General features: G+C 42.4%; 1 protein-coding gene across 1 annotated transcript in view; it reads left to right on the top strand.

The window, feature by feature from the left end:
* RFTN1 (raftlin, lipid raft linker 1) overlaps positions 1-22,340 on the top strand; it is a 120,767-nt gene that overhangs the window by 12,915 nt on the left and 85,512 nt on the right. Inside the window, exon 2 of the mRNA XM_032237353.1 lies at positions 5,049-5,201. Within this exon, the coding sequence (XP_032093244.1) occupies positions 5,057-5,201 (145 nt within the window). The 5' untranslated portion in view covers positions 5,049-5,056. The remainder of the gene's footprint in view (positions 1-5,048; positions 5,202-22,340) is intronic.

The following is a 22,340-nucleotide window of genomic DNA, read 5'->3' as shown; positions in this document are numbered from 1 at the left end:
CTCCATGTAGATGTAATTCCATTGAGGACTACACGTTGAGTGTGGTTGGTCAGCCAGTTATGAATCCATCTGATGGTGGTGCTGTCTAACCCACATTTTTCTACTTTATTTAGTAGTCCACTAATTTTGTCAGTTTGTCAAGTAATGCAATAAGATTAGTCCGGCATGATCTGTTTTTGACGAAGCCACGTTGGCTTTTGGCTATTACTTTGTTTACTTCTAGGTGTTCGCTAATTCATTGCTTGATTATCTTTTCCAGAATCTTTCCTAGTATTGAGGTCAGGCTGATAGGTCTGTAGTTTCCTGGATCTATTTTTTTCCTTTTTTGAAGATGGGAACCACATCAGGTCTTTTCCAGTTCCCCAGCGCTCCAGGATCTCTGAAAGATGAAGTTCAGTGGTTCTGAGATCTCTTCTGCCAGTTCCTTCAGAACCCTGGGGTGTAATCCATCCGGTCCTGGTGATTTGAACTCGTCTAGGGTAGACAGGTGCTCACTTACCATTTTCTTCCCTATTTTAATTTGTGTTCCTAATCTGATTTTTGTGGTGCTGTTTTTGATAGGTTGAATTGTTTTACCCCTTTGTGTAAAGACAGATGCAAAAAATGAGTTAAATAGTTCTGCTTTCCCCCTGTTGCTTGTCACCTTCCTGCCACTTTCTCCAGCAATGGACCAAATGTTTCCTTAACTTTTTTCTTGTTTTTAACAAGAAGAAGCTTTTTTTTTTGTTATTTTTTTACTTTTGTGGCAAGCCTTTCTTCATTGTGAGCCTTAGATTTCCTCACTTAATCTTTACAGAATCGGGCTATTTGCTGATGTTCTATCTTAGTTATGTTCTCCTCTTTCCACTTTTTATTCTTATCTTTTTTGTCTTTCAATTTGTCAGAGAGTTCTTTAGGCAGCCATGCTGGTTTCTTTTGGGAGCTGTTATTTTTCTTCTTCATTGGTATTGTGCTATACTGGGCTTTTGTAATCTCATTTTTCAAAATTTCCCAAGCTTCTTGAATTGTTTTCCCCTTGAGGATTCTCATCCATGGAATTTTTCCCAAGCTCTCTCTAAGTTTATTGAAATTAGCTCTTAAAGTCCAAGACTCTGGTTTGACTTTGTTCTACTACCTGTGTTTGCATAATGTTGAATTCCAAAATTGCATGGAATATTGGAATTTTATTACGAGCAAAGAAGTTGAGTATTCTTGTACAATACCTCTGGACCCTCACTAATGTTTTAATGTCCGAAATGCAGTATGGGTTACACGCAGGAGAGCAGTATTTAAGTATAGGTCTGGCAAAGGTTTTGTATGCCCTAGTTAGCAACATAGCATTACCAGAGAAAAAACTACATAAAATAAGATTGGCAACTCTGAATGCCTTTTTGGCAATGTTGTTACAGTGAGCTCTGGGTCTTAGGTCTTTCAAAATGAGTACTCCTAAGTCTTTGACAGAGTGTGGCTCATCTTTTTTTATCATTCAGCAAACATTAGGAAGTATTTCTATTAATTTCAAATCTTGATGTTATATTTTTCTTCAATATTTATACCATATACAAGAATACATACTTTCTATTAATAGTTATTCTATGCAGTCTGGTATAGATTTTCAGTTCATATTTATTCAAATGACTCAGCATTTTTATGATTTAAGTGTTTCAAGATTATTGTATTCAAAGGATAATTGGATCCTTTAAATAATTTGATCACTTAAAGAAAAAAATGAGTTTTTCTTCTATCATGTTATACAATAGTATGCAGTATTAATATTTCTTATAAATTGTGGGACTTTCCTGCTCATCACGTTTCATGTAATCTTGTTTTCAGTTCATTTTTCATCACATACACAGTTTGAGTCTGATTACTAATTTAATTATCCAGAAATAGTTTAGGGTGACCTTTGAGCTTTTTCTCATTTTGTCTTTTGAAAAATAAAAATTGAGTAAAAGTATTTTTAGTCCTCTTTGAGCTCTTTTCAGATGCACTCTAAATTACTTTAAGAAGCAAGATATATTTATTTAAAATATAATCAGTTACTTAAGTAAATGCATGTTTCCCCCTTCTCCTTCTTGTATCGTATATTTTGCTATTCTCTGCCTGTGTGGGACTTTTAAATAACTTCCGCTGTAGTCAGACTTCTAAGGTAGTTTGAAAGGACAATGCTGGAAAGGGGAAGGATAATTCTCAGATTGATATATTTTCTCTAAAAATTGCTCCTCAGGTTGTGTAAGAAAAAAATACATCATAAGAAAACCATCGACATAGTAGACTTCCAATGAAATCTGGGAATCATAGCTTTACAAATAATCAAAATGACAGTTGGTCCTTACCTGAACTGTTCTTTTAGGAGTTGTTGCAGGATCGTCCAGCGCTGGTATTATGTCCAATTGGCCTCGAGACTGGATTGAAGCTGAAGCCACGTCTCTGTGCTCCTCCTTCTGACTCCAATGGAGTTTCAATGGAGTAAGCCTCCCGAAACCCTGAAAACAAGTCACAAAGGAGATCCCTCCACCCACATCTATAAGTTAACTAACCTAGGGGAGAACTGGACAATCCTGCAACAACTCCTAAAATAACAGTTCAGGTAAGGACCAACTGTCATTTTCCAGGATGGGTTCCAGGATGGTCCAATGCTGGGACATACCCAAGCTAACTTCCCCTAGGGTGGGCCCTTACTGATCCTCCAGGACCTGCTGTAAGACCCTCTGTCCAAAAACCGCATTGGCAGGTGCAGAAGCATCCAATCTATAATGCCAAACGAACGGCGACAGGGATGCCCAAGTTGCTGCCCTACAGATCTCAACTATAGGTGCCTGAGTCGACCAGGCCGCCGAAGTGGCCACGCTCCTAGTAGAATTAGCCGTGATGCCCTCCGGCACTGGCAATTTCTGTGATTTATAGTTGAGAACTATGGCCGACCGTATCCAACAGCTAATGTTGGAAGGAGAAAACCTGTTCCCCAATGATGAAAGTTGAAAAGAGACAAACAAGGCCTCTGACCTCCTAAATTCTGCTGTCCACTTCAGGTATATCCTCAAAGTGCGCCGTACATCTAAATGGTGCCACCTGATCTCCCTGTCTCTAACCGGATCCGGATAGAAATCTGGAAGGATTACCTCCTGCAACCGGTGGAAGACTGAATTTACCTTGGGCAAGAAAACCAGATCTAGGCAAAGCACCACCCTGTTGCTATGAAAAACACATAAATCCTCCCTGGAGAACAAGGCCCCCAATTTGGGACACATGCCTAGCTGAGGTGACCGCCACCAGAAACACCACCTTAAACATGAGCAGCTTACATCTGATGGATCTCAAGGTCTCAAATGGCTCCGCCATGAGGACCTGCAGAATTGTGGAAAGACTCCATGTGGGAAACCTATGAATGATGGGGGGGATGCAAATTTTCTGCCCCCTTGAGGAATCTCCTAACCACAGGCAACTGGGTCAAAAGAACTGACCCCTCACCTTGGATAATCATGGCGAGTGCCATTAGCTGTCTCTTTACTGTACCAAGGGAAAGACCCTTGTCCTTCCCATCCTGGATGAAATCCAGGACTGCGGCACTGAGGCCCTAGTCGGATCCATCTGGGCAGCTTGGGACCAAGATACGAAAGTGGCCCAGGTCGAGTTGTAGATTCTGGTGGTATACTGTCTGCGTGACGTCTCAATAGTCTCAATCACCCTGCAGGACAAAAGTGCTTCCCTCAGGCACTTCCATTCAATCTCCACATGGCTAGTTGAAGCCAATGGGGTTCCGGATGCTGCAGCTTCCCCTGATGTAACTCTGTGTCCCCCTTTGGGATTCTCCACGGCCTCCCCACTGAGAGGTCCATGAGATCTGCAAACCAAGCCCTCCTGCGCCAGTGCGGAGCCATCAGGATGACCTCTGCCCGTTCCCTGACTACCTTCTAAATAACCCCAGGAATGAGGGGGAGGGGAGGAAAAGCGTACAGAAGTCCGGCCAGCCATCGTGCATGAAGGACATTGACCCCCTCCGTTCCCCGAGCTGGGAATCGGGTGAAGAACCGAGGAACCTGTGTGTTGGATGGAGTGGTGAAGAGGTCCACCACCTGTCTCCCGAACCTCTAGCAGACCTGCAGGAACAGCTCCCTTTACAGAATTCACTCTCTGCTGTTGACCGTTTTCCGACTCAGGCAGTCAGCTTGATTGTTGTCGATGCCAGTAATGTGCTCCGAATGGATGGACCATAGATGTAACTGCCCAGTGGCCCAGCGACATTGCTTCGGTGTGCAGAGCCTTGGAGCACGTGCCGCCCTGCTGATTTATGTGAGCCTTTGCTGCAACATTATCGGTTAAGACCAGGACATGGTGCCACTTGACCCAGTTCTGAAAATGTCACAGGGCTAGATGGATCGCCCAGAGTTCCAGCCAATTGATATTGTGGTGGAGGTCGCTCCAAGATCAATGACCCTAAGCTAGCCGAGAGTCCAGGGTCACCCCCCCCAACCAAACAGATTGGCATCCATCATCAGGATGAGTCGCTCCTGCTCCCTGAACTCACAGCCCCTGAGCAAGGCTGCAGACATCCACCACCGCAGCACCACCAGTACCTGTGGGGTGGCCGGCACCTTGGCTGTCGAGTTACTGGAGTTGGACCTCTAGTAAGGCAGGAGGCACCACTGGAGAGCCCTGGCCTGTAGCCTCGTCCATGGCACCACCTCAATGCAGGAGATGAATTTTCCAAGCAAGGTAGAAAGAAGGGCTATGGGAACACAACAATCCCTATGAATCTGCTGAACTAACTTTAACAAACTGGATCTACCATCCGGAGAAAGGAAAACTTGATGCGCTGAGCATCAAGAACAGGACATGATGATGTCCAGACAGGAGGAAGGAGACTCCCATTGCCCCCACTACAGGTCTGCCTGAATTGGATAGAACTGGCTGAATTGCACCACTGAATTGAATGTAATTTAAATATTTAAATTAAACTGCTAAAAAATCTATGAAAAGTTTAATGATTCTTAAAAAAATAAACGTTGTGTTAATGAGGTAATTTAGGTTACTCATACATGTTTTTCTTCTCCTTCTCTTGTCATCAGCTTTTACAATGGGTTGCAAACTAAATAAAATGGAAAAACATGATGACAAACGGCCTGGAAACATCTATTCCACTTTGAAGAGGGCCCAGGTTGAAACGAAAACTGATACTTTCTATGAATACCACTACCTAGATTTTACAACTTTAAGTAATGGTAAGTCTTTCCTCTCTTTTCAACATACAATACACATGTATATCAAAATGATAAAAGCTCAGCTTTAAAAGTATTGTATCAGTTCTATATATTGGGGCAAGCAAAGTTTTTGTGGATTGAAGCTGCGTTCTTTACATTATTGTTTTGGACGGGTAAACATTATAGTAAACAAAGCAGTGGTGTCATTGATGTGCAGAACTGGGATTATGTGGGCTCTGCGTGGTAGTTGTTTGGATTTTGGGATCCACATAATATTCTAGGTATTGCTCATAATGGATTCTTGAACTTGGCTAAGTTGTTTCCAACGTTGTTTCCAACATGATGATTTGATGAAGGAGGAGGAGAGATGTGATTTTCATTGTGCCCATGAAAGAAATGGGGTAAAAAATGAAGTGCTATTTATTATTTAAAAGATGTTATAATATACTTGTCAGGTAAACTTAGATAACCTTTACATAAACAATTGTCTTTTAGCACTTTTCATATATACATTCAATAGTTCTGTGATCTAGCCTAAAGAAAAGAGTTATATTTCTGTGAGGCAATGCAAAGGGTTTGAAGTGAAATTAGCATTTTCAATCAATTTATATTTTGCGTATATGAATTTGTTGTATCTATAAAATTAGAATAGAACAGAATAAGAGTTGGAAGGGACCTTGGAGTTCTTCTAGTCCAACTCCCTACTTAGGCAGGAAAGCCTACACAACTTCAGACAAATGGTTATCCAACATCATCTTAAAAACGTCCAGTGTTGGAGCATTCACAACTTCTGGAGGCAAGTTGTTCCACTGATTAATTGTTCTAACTGTCAGGAAATTTCTCCTTAGTTCTAGGTTGCTTCTCGCCTTGATTAGTTTTCACCCATTGCTTCTTGTCCCTCCCTCAGGTGCTTTAGAGAATAGCTTGACTCCCTCTTCTTTGTGGCAGCCCCTAAGATATTGGAACACTGCTATCATGTCTCCCCTAGTCTTGTTTTCATTAAGCTAGACAGGCCCAGTTCCTGCAACCATTCTTCATATGTTTTAGCTTCCAGTCCCCTAATCATCTTTTCTGCACTCTTTTCAACATCTTATTACATCATGACGACCAAAACTGAATGCAGTATTCCAAGTGTGGCCTTACCAAGGCATTATAAAACGGATTTAACATTTCACATGATCTTGATTCTGTTTATATGGTGTAGAACTGTGTTGACTCTGGTGTATTCCTCTGGTTCACTAACTTGTCACTTTGTCAAAGAATGCAATAAGATTAGTCTGGCATTATCTGTTTTTGACAAACCCATGTTGGCTTTTGTTTATTACATTTTTTGTTTCTAGGTGTTTGCTGATTTGTTGCTTGATTATCTTTTCCAGAATCTTCCCTGGTATTGAGGTCAGGCTGATAGGTCTGTAGTTTCCTGGATCTATTTTTCCCCTTTTTTGAAGATGGGAACTATATCTGCCCTTTTCCAGTCCTCTGGCAGTTCCCCAGTGGACCAGGATCTTTGAAAGATATAGTTCAGTGGTTCTGAGATCTCGTCCGCTAGTTCCTTCAGAACCTTCAGTCCTGGTGATTTGAACTCATCTAGGGTAGACAGGTGTTCACTTACCATTTTATTCCCTATTTTAACTTGAGTTCCTAATCTGTTTTTTGTGGTGCTATTTTGATAGGTTGGATTGGGTTTTTTTTCTTTTGTGTAAAAACAGATGCAAAAACCCAGTTAAGTAGTTCTGCTTTCTCCCTGTTGCTTGTTCCTTTGCCACTTTCTCCCAGCAATGGACCAATTGTTTCCTTGACTTTTTTCTTGTTTTTAACATGTTGGAAGAAGCTTTCTTCGTTAATTTTTACTTTTGTCAAATTGCTTTGGTTATAGCTTGTAACTTTCACATAGAATACATAAGAAAGTTTTCCATAGTTTATACAAACTGATTGTTATATTGCATTTTTTAAGAACTTGAATGAGTGAAATGTGAATTATGAAAATATATTATATATTCATATCTTGTTACATACATACATTTTGGTTTTTCCTTAGAAATTGGTAATTCTTATTTTTATTGAATATAAGAATCTAAAACTAAATTGTGTTTTTAAATTTAAATTATAATTAAAAGATATGACACTGTTTCCTGACCCATTCAGTATTGTTTCTTTTTAAAAACAATTGCTGTGTTAAAAATAGCTTATATGAAACGGGAGCATAGTTATGTAAAAATGCTCAGATTTATGACTTAACTGGCATTATTTTTGGAAAATAAAATTCTCTTCATTTAGTTGTAGCATTAAAGGTTTGTTACTATTTTTGTTTTGTAGGAAAAGGAAATGTAGAGTCTATAAAAAGAGAATCTGCTTCCTGTTTAAATTTGAACTTGAGGCTAGTAACCATTGTACAAAATAATAATGTCAATTTTGTGTCATAAAGAAATTATATCACGTAGCTTGTAACAATATCTATTTTTAGGCATTTTAAATTTGATCCATTTCCTGCTTAAATCTTTTGCAAATTTTCTGTCTTCTAATATTGGCAAACTTCAAGTATATGAGCTACATATAAAATAAAACAAATGTAAAGGAAGATAATGTAATTCACATGCTCTATTCCATGTTGTCATGGAATAAAAGTGGTTCAAAATGGGGTAAAATGTAGATTATATTGATGTAGCTGGGGAGGAAATTAAAGACCATATAATCTTTTAACCTTCAGTAATTTTTTTCAATCAATTCAAGTGAAATACGAGCCTGTGGTGACCTGAATGGAGGACAACAGGCTTCAACTGAACCCTGGCAAGACTGAATTGCTTTTGGCTTATTGAGTAATGTTGGATAGAGCTTCTTATGTTATATTCCCATAATATCTTTACTGTACAGGTAGCACTCAACTTACAACAGTTCACTTAGTGACCATTCAAAGTTACAAGAGCCCTGAAAAAAGTGACTTATGGCCATTTTTCAGAGTTACAACCTTTGCATCGTTCCCATGATCATGTGATCAAAATTCAGCTGCTTTGCAACTGGTTCATACTTAAGACTGTTGCTATGGCCCAGGGACATGTGATCACTTTTTGCAGCCTTCTGACAAGCAAAGTCAGTGGGGAAGCCAGATTTTCACTTTACAACTGTGTTACTAGCCTAACAATTGCAGTGGTTCACTTAACAACTGCGACAAGAAAGATCATAAACTCACTTAAAAATGTCTCACTTAACAACAGAAATTTTGAGCTCAATTGTGATTGTAACTCAAGGACTCCCTGTATTAGCAACATAGCAATAGTACTTAAACTTTTATACTGCTTGACAATACTTTACATCCTTCTCTAAGAGGTTTTACAGAGCAAGAATATTGCCCCATGTTTATCATATAAAGTATTCCCTACCCAAAGGTTTTAATAGGTGACATGGTGTTGTTTCCTCTTACCATAAAGAAACCTCAAAGTCCATAATCCTACATGAAATATAATTGCTAAATTAGCAATGGTATTGTAGAACTGCAAGAGTTATACAATTTTAAAAGTATGGCTTTATTAAATATGGCTTTATTAATATGATAAGTCATATCCCTCAACATTGATAGCTGATTGCAATTTTTCCTATAAATAATCTTGACACTGACTATTCAAAAAGAAATGGTCTGTAACTAAATATACTCAAGCATCCTTACTTAGGGCATGAATTCTTTTTTTGTTCTATTTCAAGTGAAATAATCCTAGTACAACACAATTTTATTCATTTTCTCAATTGTTGTTTTGCCAAATTATTTGAGTAGCTTATTTCCCAGTGTTAGAAGTACTATAATAACATTATTTCAGAGTACAAGCAGAAGAAATAAGAGATAAAATAAGTATCCTGTTAGTTTCTCATGGTATTCCATGAGAAAGCTCATCTTTCTTTTTCCTTTCTGTATCAAGAATTTAGGGATAGAGTAATAGGCTTAAGTATAAAGTAGACCACAGTGGTACTGTATAATCAATTTCTGGCCCTTTTGCCTTAAATACAAAAGGCATTTTGAACTCTTGAAAACAGAGTATTCATTCTAGATAAATCCACTGGAGAGAGAACCATAATTCCATGTAGCACATTTTCCCATTGCATATAAAGACGACAAAAGTATGGTATTGCAAAATCTGTTTCTTCTACATGTTCTCCCCAATCTATGAATGAAATAAATGCACATTCTCCTTGAATATTCATGCTAGCTGTATTTTCTCCTTAAGCTGAAAGTGTCCAGCATCAATTGCAAGATGGGTACTTTACTACCTATTCTATCAGCAGTGCTGTCAAGTGACCTGTAGCATATGTGTTATGCAGGTGCTTATTGGTTGCTTAAGGTTGATATGGGCATGCTTTCTCTGCTCTGGTGCACAAGCAGCCTCATCTGCCACCGATCCACTGTTGTCTTTCACTGTGTCCCTTGTGGCTTTGGTTGTTTCCTGCTTGCTTTGTTTTTGGTGCTCTTAGTTTGTCAGCACTGCACTTCCTTTGACAAAACAAAATTGGGCTCCACAGTAAAAGCAAAGCAATTAGTGTGACAGAAAGTTAACTGAGGCAGGTGTGAGCATCCATGGTGGTGGTAGTGGAAATGGTTAATGCACATGGATGACTGTAACATCATGCAGAAACTGCAATTCTCCTGTGTGCTGCTTAGAGAGTCCAAGCATGGGTTAATTTTAGTCTATCTGCCCAAGGACTGAGTTCAATTTTCTTTGGCCATGCCTCCTGCTCCTTATTGAGGCCAGTTTTTAAACTCAGTCTGGCTCTAAAATTTAGGAAGCTCCACAGTGTTTGGACATAGACTTGGACTCTCCAACCATAGATTAGAGTAGAGATTTAATTTCATTTTTGTTGAATTTTTTCTCTATAGAATTTTTGTGTTAGTTTTTTTCAACATTTCTTCTCAGCACACAGAGCAGGCTATCGGGGTGTCTCTGCACCGCATGCGGTTGAGGCAAGCCTCACCGGGGTGTTTGTCCAGCACCCGCTGGTGGACATGGTGGTCACAAGAGTCATTCCTTCCCCCAATTGTTGGAGGACTGTAATTTCACTGCCAGCGAGACATCCCAGAGGCTCCAACAGTCGGTGACAGTTCCTGCACTTTCCCAGACGCATGCAGTAGCTATTTTAAGCCTCCCCTTTTTCATGCACTTTTGGCTGTTTGCTTGCCGCTGCCTGTCTACTAGGCAGATCACCACCAGGGGTTCCACAGACCTCTGTCCGGGTTGCTGGCAAGGTCTCTCCCAAGGAGACCACTGCAGGGCGGCTTCAGAGTGTTTGGCTGCCTGAGGTCATAGTTTGCTTTATTTTGTGCGCCGATCTGCCTAGCGCCGCAGAACCTTATGGTTCACGCCATTTTGTGGCTTGCTCTTCATAGCGAATTTATCCAACCTGGCCACAGCAGAGCCTCAAGGACTTGCACCCAGATCTCTCTGGCCTGTGTTATCTACTAGAACAGCTACCATCAAGCCTCCTTATTCCTCAGAGCTGCTGAGATACCATCCTCCTTCTGGCCATCCCAAGATGGCAGATTGAGATTTGGCTGGTAATGTTGAGCAAGCGGGCCCTTCCTCCAGCAAGCTTAGCAGGCTGTGCCCTACTCAGAAGGGTGCAGGTGCCAGTAAGGCCACAAATGGGAAGAAAGCTTATAGCAAGAAGGGTTCTAAGAGTTCAGACAGGGAGGCTGAGAGACGCCAGAGGGCCTTAGAGAAACAGTTTGAAAAGGCCCAGAGGCAGACCAGGGTGCCAAGCCAGCAGGCCAGTCCCCCTGTTGCAGGTTCCCCCCTTTTTCAGTGAGACCACGCCGCCTCTCAAGGAGGGGTGAATGACCTATCTCCTGACGTTTCCATGACGTTTCCATGGGGTTTCCGTTTCCGGGGCCTTTCTAATTGAGGATTTGAGCCATATTGCTTGTTTTCTCAGTGGTGGAAGGAGAATCCCAAATCCTCTCCAGACGTTCCATTCTGGAGGTCTCATGTGCGGCCACTGCGACGGAGCTCCATCTAATGGAGGATCAGGGGCCGTCCCTATCCATGGAAATGCATGATGTTATCGCACAGGTCATTTTCCAGGACATCACTGAGAGTCTCCAGCAAAAGGAACATTGTTCTGTCAGATCATCCCATTCCCAGCTCTTAGCGCAGGCTTCTGACAAGAGGGATCGCTCCCTGAGACCCCCATCCCCTGATTCTTCTGTAGCCAGCAAGAAATCCATCTGGGATGAGGAGGAGAAGGGTAATCAGGACGTATCGGACGATGAAGGTCTCGTTCCTGAAAAGCCCGCCTTCACAGGTCTTTTCAAGCCCATTCTTTTTAAGGCTATTCTACATAAGGCTAAGGCTTCCACTCACATAGTCAATGCCACACATGGGGCTCAGGAAACCACTGGATCTCAGGAACCAAGTGAGAGTCCCTTCAATGAGCCCGCTCCACCACAGGAGATTGTCCCTTCTCCAAAGTGATTTGTGGATGTCATCCAGCACCAATAGGCGGAGCCTGGGGCCCTCGCCAACCCAAGTGGTGTGGACAAGAAACTCTATTCAGTTGGCTCCAGTCTGGAGGAGCTCTTGAAACTTCCTCTGGTAGATGCTCCTGTGGCATCTTTAACTTCCAACTTTGTTCTCCCCGTGGACCTCGTTGTGGAGGATAAGAAGGCAGAAAAGGCCTGACACAAGACTCACCAGCGGTGGCTTGGGCCATTAAGGCTTCCACTTCCACATTATTCTTTAACTAGGGCATCCATCCTCTGGCTATGCCAGTTACAGTCCAGGCTATCATGGAGATGTTGCGCCAGGACGTTAATAAAACTATAGCTGCTGCCGAGTACTCGGCAGATGCTACTCTCAATGCAGCCAAGTTTGCATCGACAGCCCTGCTGTCTAATGTGACGTCACATCGTCATCTTTGGCTTCGCCATTAGCAGGGGGACATGAAGTCAAAATGGAAGCTGGCTGTTGCCCCCTTTAAGGGGGGAAAGCTATTTGAGGAATCCTTGGATCCAGTTCTGGTGGAAACCAAGGACACCGTAGGAGAGTCCAACCCCGCCCTGGGGTCTTCACTAGTTCAGGGTTCGAGACCATCAGAAGTATGTCGCATCATCATCGTCACCACGTCCTTGGCAAGATCATGCCGTCATTTAAAAACTGGCCTCAATAAGGAGCAGTTCAAGTACGCCAATGGTCATTTACATTCTTGCATCTAATTTCAGGATACACAAGAGTAGTATTTGCATGATGATGTGGCTATAAATAAAGTTATTAAGGTGTTATCATGATTTGTTATGGATGCTGCTGTATCAAGCTTTTCAGGTTAACTTCATGTGGTCATTGCATGCAAAGCAAAGACAAAATGGGGAGTGGAGAGAGTGACAAAATAGGCAGAGAAAAAGCAAGCAAGTAAACAAAGTTGGAGGAGGAGGAGAAGATAGGAAGGAAAATTGGGCAGGGAGAAGAGCAAGGGAAAGAAGCTGACTTTGAATTAGAAGGTTATCATCTCATTCTTGGCCAGGGTGGATAAAAATTCATGTTTTTTTTTTTTTTTAAAAAAAGATTGGATTTTAAAAATTTGAATCTGATTTTTTAAAATCAAATTTATTTTAATAAAATAAGTTTTCTATTTAAGATACACTAATAATTTTGTTTATTCAGCATGAAATGGAGCTTAGTTATGTAGCATGAGACTGTATATTCTGCAATATTTGCACTTTTGATAAACTCATTCAATGAATCCAAGCTCTGCAAGCTGAGATAATACAATACAACACAATAGCACAGTTGGAAGGGACCTTGGAGGTCTTCTAGTCCAACCCCCTGCCTACGCAGGAAATCCTATACCATTTCAGACAGATGGCTATCCAACATCTTCTTATTCACATAATATCACAGTAACCATAAGATAAATCATAAAACAAAGTTCAGGAATATTCCTTTATCCCATTGTTTTCCAAATCTATGTACACTACAAACTGTATGATTGAAGAGAAATGCATTTGTACCACTAGGCTCATAATTGTGGAATTTGAGCAAGCAGTAAAAATGAAAGTAAAACTTTCTAAGCAGCTTATAAATATAATATTAAAGAACACCTGTCATTTCAGATTCATCATAGCAATGCCTGTCAATGGGCATCCATTCACCTGCTGCCTGCCATGTCCCTGAATGGGACTGTCAGTGAGTCAACAGTGGGTCAGAGGAGGAGCAACTGCGGGACAGAGATGACAGTTGCTGTTTAAAGTTTAAATCAAGACTTTTTACAAGTGATTTAAATCGGGATTTAAATTGACTTGATTTAAATCAAATCCACCCTGTTCTTGGTTGCACTGGAGACAAGGCCAGGAGTTGAACCCTCATTCCTCTCACCTTAAGTTCAAAGAGTGAATGAGTGCAGCCTTAATCGCCAAATGGAAAGTTAACAGTGGTTTTAATGTACAGTAGAGCTATCATATAATTGTGCAAAAGTGGAATGAATGATAATTAAATTGACCTCTTACCTCTGAACTGAAGAATTACTTTCCATTTTCATTTATACAGTGAAATGCCCATCAGCTTGAAGGTGTTAGACATTTCTTGCCCTGTTGTGGAATGAATGTACCTGTGATGTCTAGTGACATCTAGAGGAAGGGAAATTAAGCAGGAGGAAACAATCATCTACTTTGCTTAACACATCCCTCAAGTATATAATCAGAAAATCATCAGGGCTAGAAATATGAAATATAGAAATTAGCGAAACTGATAGCAAATTTCATGCTGGCCTAATTTTGTGCCAACTCAGGGATGGGTAGATATCTCTTAATTCAGTAGGAAGGAAGATCCACACAAGGTCATTTCTACATCTCTCCCTTGCCAACTGCTGCTGATTGAAGATATGACCATTATCTATTACAAATTACAAAAAGGAGGCTGCAAGTAGCTCTTATAGAAATAATACGTTATGACTGAACCATTATTTTTGGCATTCGGCCATTCTGATAGCTGGCATTTTTTAGTTGCAAAAAATCCAACTTTTTCAGCATAGCAATTGCTGACAGTTCTTGGAATTGAAGTAATGTAAACATCTGTAGCACACACAGATTGGAGAAGCTTGGCTTAAATGATCCATTATGAATAGTAAAAAGGAAGAAAAATCTATAGGGAATTATTATAAAAAAGCAAATATACTCTGTGTGTGTGTGTGTATAAATTATTTGTCTATACACATGAACACACATATACACATATTCTCAAATGATCTAGTACAAATTCTTTTGTAACAGTTAATTTGGATTATAGAATGATTTAAATGAATTTCATAGTGGGCAAGAGAGCATGACTTATATTAGGGATTTTCAGTGCATGCTTCATTTAGTAAATCGGGGCATGGAAGAGTGGATCTTTTTCCTATATTCACTATCAGAAATTAATACTGCCCATTCCTGTTTTCTCTGTTACACAGCTTTTGAAAGTATTCCAGGATTCTGTTTGTACTGTTTTTTATGTCTACAATTAGTCTAAGAAATAAAGTATCAAGCCAATGATATTTTATTTTCAATTAAGCAGAATAGTTTCCTTGGTTCTTCCAAAGAGCTAATCAGCAAATTGTAAGGAAAGCTTTTTCAGTATCTGTGTATGCACAGATGAACGTAAAAGTGTAGTTACCTGTGGTAAGCGCTTATTTTGCATATAGGTAGATGTACAAACTTAGTGGCTTAGTTAACAAACCATGGTTATACATGTCAACCTACTAGTGCTGGACAAGGTAATCCAATCCAATATTATACGAGGTGCTTCCATGTCTTTTATTTCTTATACTTTATTTCTTATCCCCATGATCTGGATAGCCTCCACCCTGCTGGCATTTCAAAGGGTTTTGAAGACCTGGCTTTTGGTAAGCGTAAAAAACACATATGGGAATATGTGGATTTATTTTTGTTCTTGTCCAGTTTGTTGTACCCTTGCCATCTTCATTCTTCATTTTTGTCTATAATATTTTTCTTTTTTTAAGCATTTTTATTTGTAAAAAAATCCTTAGGAGTTAGACAATATATAAATTTTATTATTGTTGTTAATAATAACAATAACAACAATAATAATGATAATGTTTGGTTAAGCATAAAGCTGCTGTGGTAGATATATCACTAGCAATTTACATACAATAGGTTACATGTTCAAAGTTTCATTGAATTGAAGATGGCGATGCTGCTTCCTGAACTTGAGGTAGCAGTTCATAAAAAAACATGCAAACACACAGACACGTGCACATGTTTTTGTATTATTTGAGAAGTACAGTATACAAATTGGGATATTTTTTTAAATAACCAACTAGTTAAGTTTGCAGTTTGGCGCTTATGGCCAAGGTCCAACATGTGCATTTTGATAGACCATCTTGTAATAATGAGAAATTGCTCAAACACCCACACAACTGCTGCTTGATAGACAGATGGTTAAAATCTTTTTTCCCCAAGTGGTGACAGCTTCCCTACTGAGAGAAGATGGGAAATCTTGTATTTTGACTAAGAGTTAATGTAAACCAATTGAGAATAAAGGAATGTACATTATTCTCATAGAGGGGGTGGGGGAATAAACTTTAGTGAATGTCACTAATGAACCAACCAAGACAAATTGTAATTGCTTTGGCTGGATAAACAATACAGATTTTATTCCATAGGGTGTGGTTTCATTGATTCTTATATTCGTTTCAGACTGAATACATTGTACAATGTTACTTAGAATTTGTTCTGCTTCAGCAAGTAGACTATGCCAAGCTCCTCAAAACATAGGATGCATTCATATCAATATGCTCATGCAAAATGAATTATCTTCCCTTGTTCCCAAATAATTTTGTGTGCACTCTGAAACATCTCCCTAAGGTGTGGGATACTTTAAGAAGGGTATAGGTATGTGATGGGAAAGAGAGCTTGCAGTCGTTGGAGTGGTGGTGGGAGAATGAGTCAAGTACAGGAGAGACTCCCAACCTTTATAGTCAATAGTATAAAATGCTGTGGAGAAGTTTAATAGGATCAGTGGGAGTACACTGATGAAGCAGATCAAGGGTCTGTATAAACATTCAAAAAGCCATTTGAACCCATTTCCCACAGAAAAGAAAAGACTGGGAGCAGTGGTGGGTTTCAAATTTTTTTAGAACCTATTCTGTAGATGTTGCCTGTTTTGTGGGAGTGGCTTGATGGTTGTGACCGGGTGGGAGTGGCTTGGTGATTGTGTAACTGGGTGGGGGTGGCTTGGCAGTCATGTGACTGAGTGGAAGTGGCTTGGAAGTTATGTAACTGGGTGGGAGTAGCTTGGCAGTCATGTGACTGGGTGGGAGTGCCCAAGTCAACGTCACTGCATTCTTTGCCCCAAAGAATGGCCTACAAAAAGAAGATAGAAAAAAGGAAATGTATTATTTAATAAATTTTTATTATTACTTAAATAAGAATAAAATAAGTACCCAAAACAATAAAACAGCTACTTACAGAGAAAATATGGCTGTCCTTGCCGGTCTTCAACATTACTGACCACCTTACACACACACACTTCCAGCCCCTCTGCCTCTTCCCTCTTCCTGGATTCATTCAGACATTTTTAAAACTCACAGCTTGTGCACAGCACAAACTCTTCCAGCCCCTCTGCCTCTTCCCTCTTCCTGGATTCACTCAGATGTTTTTAAGACTCACAGCCTGTGCCCAGCACACACACTTCCAACCCCCCTGCCTCTTCCCTCTTCCTGGATTCACTCAGATGTTTTTAAAAGTGTGGAAGAGTATGTGCGTGTGCATAGAATGTGTGTGTGAACGTCTGAGAACTTTTTGGCATCATAGTTAGGATGGGCGGGGTGATGAAAGAGCGAATGAGGGGAGGGAGCATTCCAGTATGGGGCCTCCTGATGAAGAAGTACGGGAAGGCACACTAAATTTCACCATCCTGTACAGCCGTATTGGTCTGTACTGGTTGAAACCCACCCCTGACTGGGAGCCACAAAACCTGGGTAGGCATGGCCAATTTGATGTCACTCACTCCCACCCAGTCACATTACCACCACCATCCCTCCACACCTATGCAGGTTTTGTGGCTCCCTGTGTTTTCTTTTCTGTGGGAAACCGATATGTCTCTGTCTGTCTGTCTCTCTCGTGTGTGTGTGTGTGTCTGTGTTCCTTCTTGAACAATTTCCAAAACAGGTGAGGGTTGGGTGTTGTTGTTGTTTTTGCTGATGATGTTCTTCTTTGGGTGCTTTTCACCATATGATTTAATTAGAGTTATTTCAGGTTCTCAGATAAATGAAGCTCTTTCGTTGTCCTGCTGAAATAGACTCATCTTGTAGGCACTTCTTCTGGCCTTTGTTGGTGCTGGGTACACCTCAGTCACTCAGGAAGATGTGCAACTTGCTCTCTGCCCTGAGACACTGACCCAGCTCACTGTGGCTGTTGCTGCCTCCATGGCCTGCCCCAAGCCCCTTTCATAGCACAGTTAAATTTAACACACTTTGCAATGGGGGAGACTGCGTCCCCTCCTTCTCCTGGAACCCGTTATGACACAGAGCATTGGCTACATTGAGGCAAATACACGGGCAGATTCCTGCTCTGGAATATGGAACGAGTCTTCATCCCCCGTTGTTGCCCTTTCCTTCTCAGGCCAGTTGAGGAGTGACTGGGAGGGAAGGGCGAGGGGTAGGGTAAGCCAGTGGTGGGTTCAGCCGACAGGAAGCCACAGCAGAGGGACAAAAGAACCACATCGACTCTGGAACCCCAAGTTGCCGACACCCAGTGCAGATGATACCAGAACTACCAGAACTGTCAGTGTCTTCTGCTTGTCTTTGTTTTCCTGGATCACTAGTACTGAAAACACTCTTTTGTATCTTTGTTATCTCTGAGTTAGACTACTATGGTTCATTTTTATATGTGGTTGCCTCTGAAAAGCCTTTAGAAGGCTTTGAAGCTAATATAACAGTGATGGCTAACCTTTTTGTTGTTGTGTACTGAAAGGGCGCACGTGATCCCACACCCATAATGCAATGCGCGTGCAACAACTCCTGCACCCTGCCTCCTCTACATGCGCATGGGCTCCCCCTGTGCTCCTTGCCCCCCTCTGTGCATGCGCACATTATCTCCCCTGCACCCAGTTTTGGATCTAGCAGGCCTCTCTGAAGCCTCCTGGGACAAAAATGAGGCATGGGGGGCCCACTGCACACACACCCCCGTGGCCCATTTTGTGCCTAGCAGATCTCCCTGAAGCCTCCTGGGACAAAAAAAGGGCGCGGGGGAGTATCCCGCACAGGCCTCCCCCAGTGTATTCATGCACATCTCCTGCATGTGCTTTGCACACACCCCACACATGCATGGCAGAGACCAAAAAATCAGCTGGTCGGCAGGAGGTGCACGCGCATTCCATGGTGGACCTGAGTTGGGGCTCTTAAATATTTATCCAAGGGGATAATTTGAAAAGAAGGCATAGAACATTCTCCTGTGCATTGCTTGGAGAGTCCAAGCATAGATTAAATTCAGTCTATTTGCCCAAGGACTGAGTTGATTTTCTTAGCCACACCTCCTCTCATTGAGGACCAGTTCAAAAACTCAGTCCAGCCCAGTTCGGACGCATTTTTGGGGAGTTCCTCAGTTTTTGAGTGAATAGACTGGGACTCCCCCTAGTTAGTTAGAAGTTTCCTTATTTTTGTATTAGTTGTAGTCGGGAGGAAAATTTCCTTTTAAACGCCATTGCTGTTGCACTGCTGAGAGGAACTTTGGGGCTTCTCAGCTCCTCATAACTGACGGAGACTAGGTTCGTTGGGGCGCTTGTCCAGCGGCTCCTGGTGAGCGCAGGGGCGGCAGGAGGTTTCTTTAGCCCCCCCCCCAGCTGTCAGTTTAACTCTCCTTCTCCCGGAGACCTCGTCGGAGGCTTCAGATTGCATCTCAGGATCCGAAGGAGGGGCTTTTTGATGAGAACATTCCAGCACAAGCCGAGGACAAAAAGGCTGCCTCTGAAACAATGAACCATCCTTCTTATCTGACTTCTTAGTGGTGGCACAAAGTACTTTTCTCTTATCCTTGGTTTCAATAAGAATTTTTCTAAGGGTTCCCCAAATAATTGGCTGCCTTTGAAGGGGGCGGAGGCCAACTTCCATTTTAACTTCATGTCCGCCTGCCAGTGACGGAGCCACAGCAGATGGCATGAAGTCACATTAGAGGTTAATGCCCTGGAGGCAAACTTAGCTGCATTGAGCGAAGCGTCGGCTGGGTATTCTATAGCGGCAATGATTTTATTAAGGTCATGCCTCCACCTGGAGCCTGCTGAGGGAGATTAGATCTCAATTGCCTCAGCCACAGTAGCGAAGCTCTAGTGAAAAATGACGCTGAGGAGAAAGCCCTGATAGACCAAGCGGCCGTCTGGTGGGTCTTGTGGCAGGCTTTCTTTGCTTTTTTGTCCTCGGCTTGTGCTGGAGTGTTCTCATCAAAAAGCCCCGCCTTCGCTGATAGACTCAAACTGTTGCCGAGTGTTCCTGTCTATGGACCGCAGATGCAACCTCACAACCTGCGCACGGCCTGCGAGAGTGAACCAGTTTGCATCCATCGTGTCACTGTCTCAACTTCTGGGACTTATGATTTCTTGCATAAACATAGTTCACTGGGCACGACTGCACACATGTGAACTACAATGGTTCCTCCTTCTCATCCAGAGGGCGAAGCCCAGCAACTCCAGAGGGCGAAGCCCAGCAACTCTCCCAGGCGTGTCAAGCTACCCCTGAAGGTAAAACAGTCCCTTCGCTGGTGGGAATTGCGAGCAGTGACGAAGGGTTGTCTCTTCAGAGAGCCAGACTGTCTGGTAGTCATGAGCAACACAAATCTCCAAAGATGGGGGGCTCATTTTCAGGAGCAAATGACTCAAGGCAAGTGGTCGCAAGAGAGGCAGCACAGAACATAAACTGGTTAGAACTACGGGTGGCCAGGCTAGCCTTGCGCCATTTTTGGAGGGACATTGTGGGTCGCCATGTGTTGCTACTTACAGACAACATAAGCACATAATCCGTCAGGGGGATACCAGGTCCAAGGTCCTCATGGCGGAAGCAGAGATGTTAGAGAGGTGGGCCAAATGTCATCTGATCTCCCTATGAGTGGACCACATCTCAGGAGTGGACAATGTGAGGGTGGACTGGCTGAGCCAGACAACCATCAACAACATGGAATGGCGTCTTCATCCAGAAACATTCCATCAGTTCATGGTCAAGTTCGGCCTAACGGTGATTGATCTGTTCGCCAGTCCATCCAACTCTCAACTCCCAAGGTTCTTCTCAAGGTATGCCACTCCGCAAGCAGAAGGGACCGATGCCCTACGCTGACGCTGGCCAAGAAGCCTCTTGTATGCCTTCCCGCCGCTGCCTCTCATTCCTCAGGTAGTCCAGAAGATTCTAGCAGAGGAAGCAGAGGTTCTCCTGGCCCAGGAGGTCAGCCTCTCCATTTGCAGACCATGGAGGATACCTCAGGAGCTACTCTCCCTCAGCCAGGGGGGCATAGTATATCTGGATCCCAACTGGTTCCAGTTGGCCATCTGGCCCTTGAGGGGGAACTCCTGAGGAAATACAATCTGTCTGACAAGGTCATTCATACCATACAAGCATCACGTCGACCTTCCACGACTCAAATTGATGATGCCACCTGGGCTGCCTTCGTTACCTGGTACTGAATTCATGACATTGTCGTGGCCTCAGCTACCTTCCATAGCTGCTAGACTTCTTGCAGGAGAGGTTGGACAAGGGTTTGCCCCCCAACACCCTTTGCCATCAAGTTGCTGCCCTGTCCACTATCTTAACTAGACATTCTTCAGTGTCCTTGGGGCAGCATCCTCAGGTGAAAAACTTCCTCAAGGGGGCTTCCAACTTACATCCGCCTACTGTTCACAGGTTCCCCCTTGGGACCTCTCCCTTGTTCTGAGGGCCCTGACCAAAACTCCATTCGAGCTGATAACGGTCCATCGGTCTTCGGCACCTGTCCTTGAAAATGGTTTTTCTTATTGCTATTACATCGGCCAGGAGGGTGTCGCAGCTGGCAGCTCTCTCGATCCATGAGGATTTGTGTATCTTTCATGCTGACCATATCACCCTCCGTTTAGATCTGGCCTTTCTGCCGAAAATTAACTCAAAATGTTTCACAGAACTCAAGAAGTGGTACTCCCTAGCTTCTGCCCTCACCCTCAGCATCCCAAGGAACGAACCTAGCACAAGCTACACATTTGGAGGACAGTTCGCAGATACAAGAGGACAGAGGGTTTTTGCCACTCTGAATCACTCTTTGTTTCCTTTCAGTCATTCACCCCTTCTACGATCGGTCACTGGCTGAGGGCTTGTATTAAGTTGGCTTACCTACAGTAGGCCAAGGCAGCACCACCTAGAATCATAGCTCATTCTATGAGGAGTGCCGCCACCACAGCTGCATGGATGATACAGGCTCTCGTGGAGGAAATATGTAGGGCAGCCACATGGTTGTCTCCAACCTTATTCATTAAACACTATCGCAGTGACTCCTACGCCGCAGCTGTGGCTTCCTTTGGGAGGAGGGTGTTACAATGGGTTGTAGTGACTGCGCACCTTGGACGTTTCTGTTTCCCTCCCTGGTACTTTATTGGATATGTCCCATGCTTTGGATATGTCCCATGTTGGCTTACCTGAACAATCGTTCTCTGGGCGCTGTGGGAGAGTCCAACCCCGCCCTTGGATTTACTCCCTCTCTACTAGATCACATTAGGCTGCGTGGAGCAAAGACACTTTTGACAAAACCGGAGGAGACACCGTGCATACATCCATCACAGATCAATGCCTTTGTTTTTGAACTGGTCCTCAATGAGGAGAGGAGGCGTGGCTAAGAAAATCAACTCAGTCCTTGGGCAAAATGACTGAATTTAACCCTTGCTTGGATTCTACCGCAGCGCCATGAGAACGACCGTTCAGGTAGGCCAACAGTCATTCTGAGGCATTTGGGATCTGATAGTGCAATTTGTGTAAAGCTGAGCCTCCTGCAAAAAATATATTCAATTACGTTTTAAACTTACTTTTATATTTTAATTTACCATTGCTTCCCATGCCTTACATAGGGCTTCATTTTTTGATTTCTCAGTTGCAAAGCATGCTATTTTAAGCAATTAACATCAGCTATGCAAACAAAGAACTTCAACACTGCAATGTGATTAAATAAAACAGTGTGAATTATCTGTT

This window comes from Thamnophis elegans, chromosome Z (assembly GCF_009769535.1).
Source record: "Thamnophis elegans isolate rThaEle1 chromosome Z, rThaEle1.pri, whole genome shotgun sequence".
NCBI lineage: Eukaryota > Metazoa > Chordata > Lepidosauria > Squamata > Colubridae > Thamnophis > Thamnophis elegans.
This window is presented reverse-complemented; position numbering and strand designations above follow the sequence as displayed.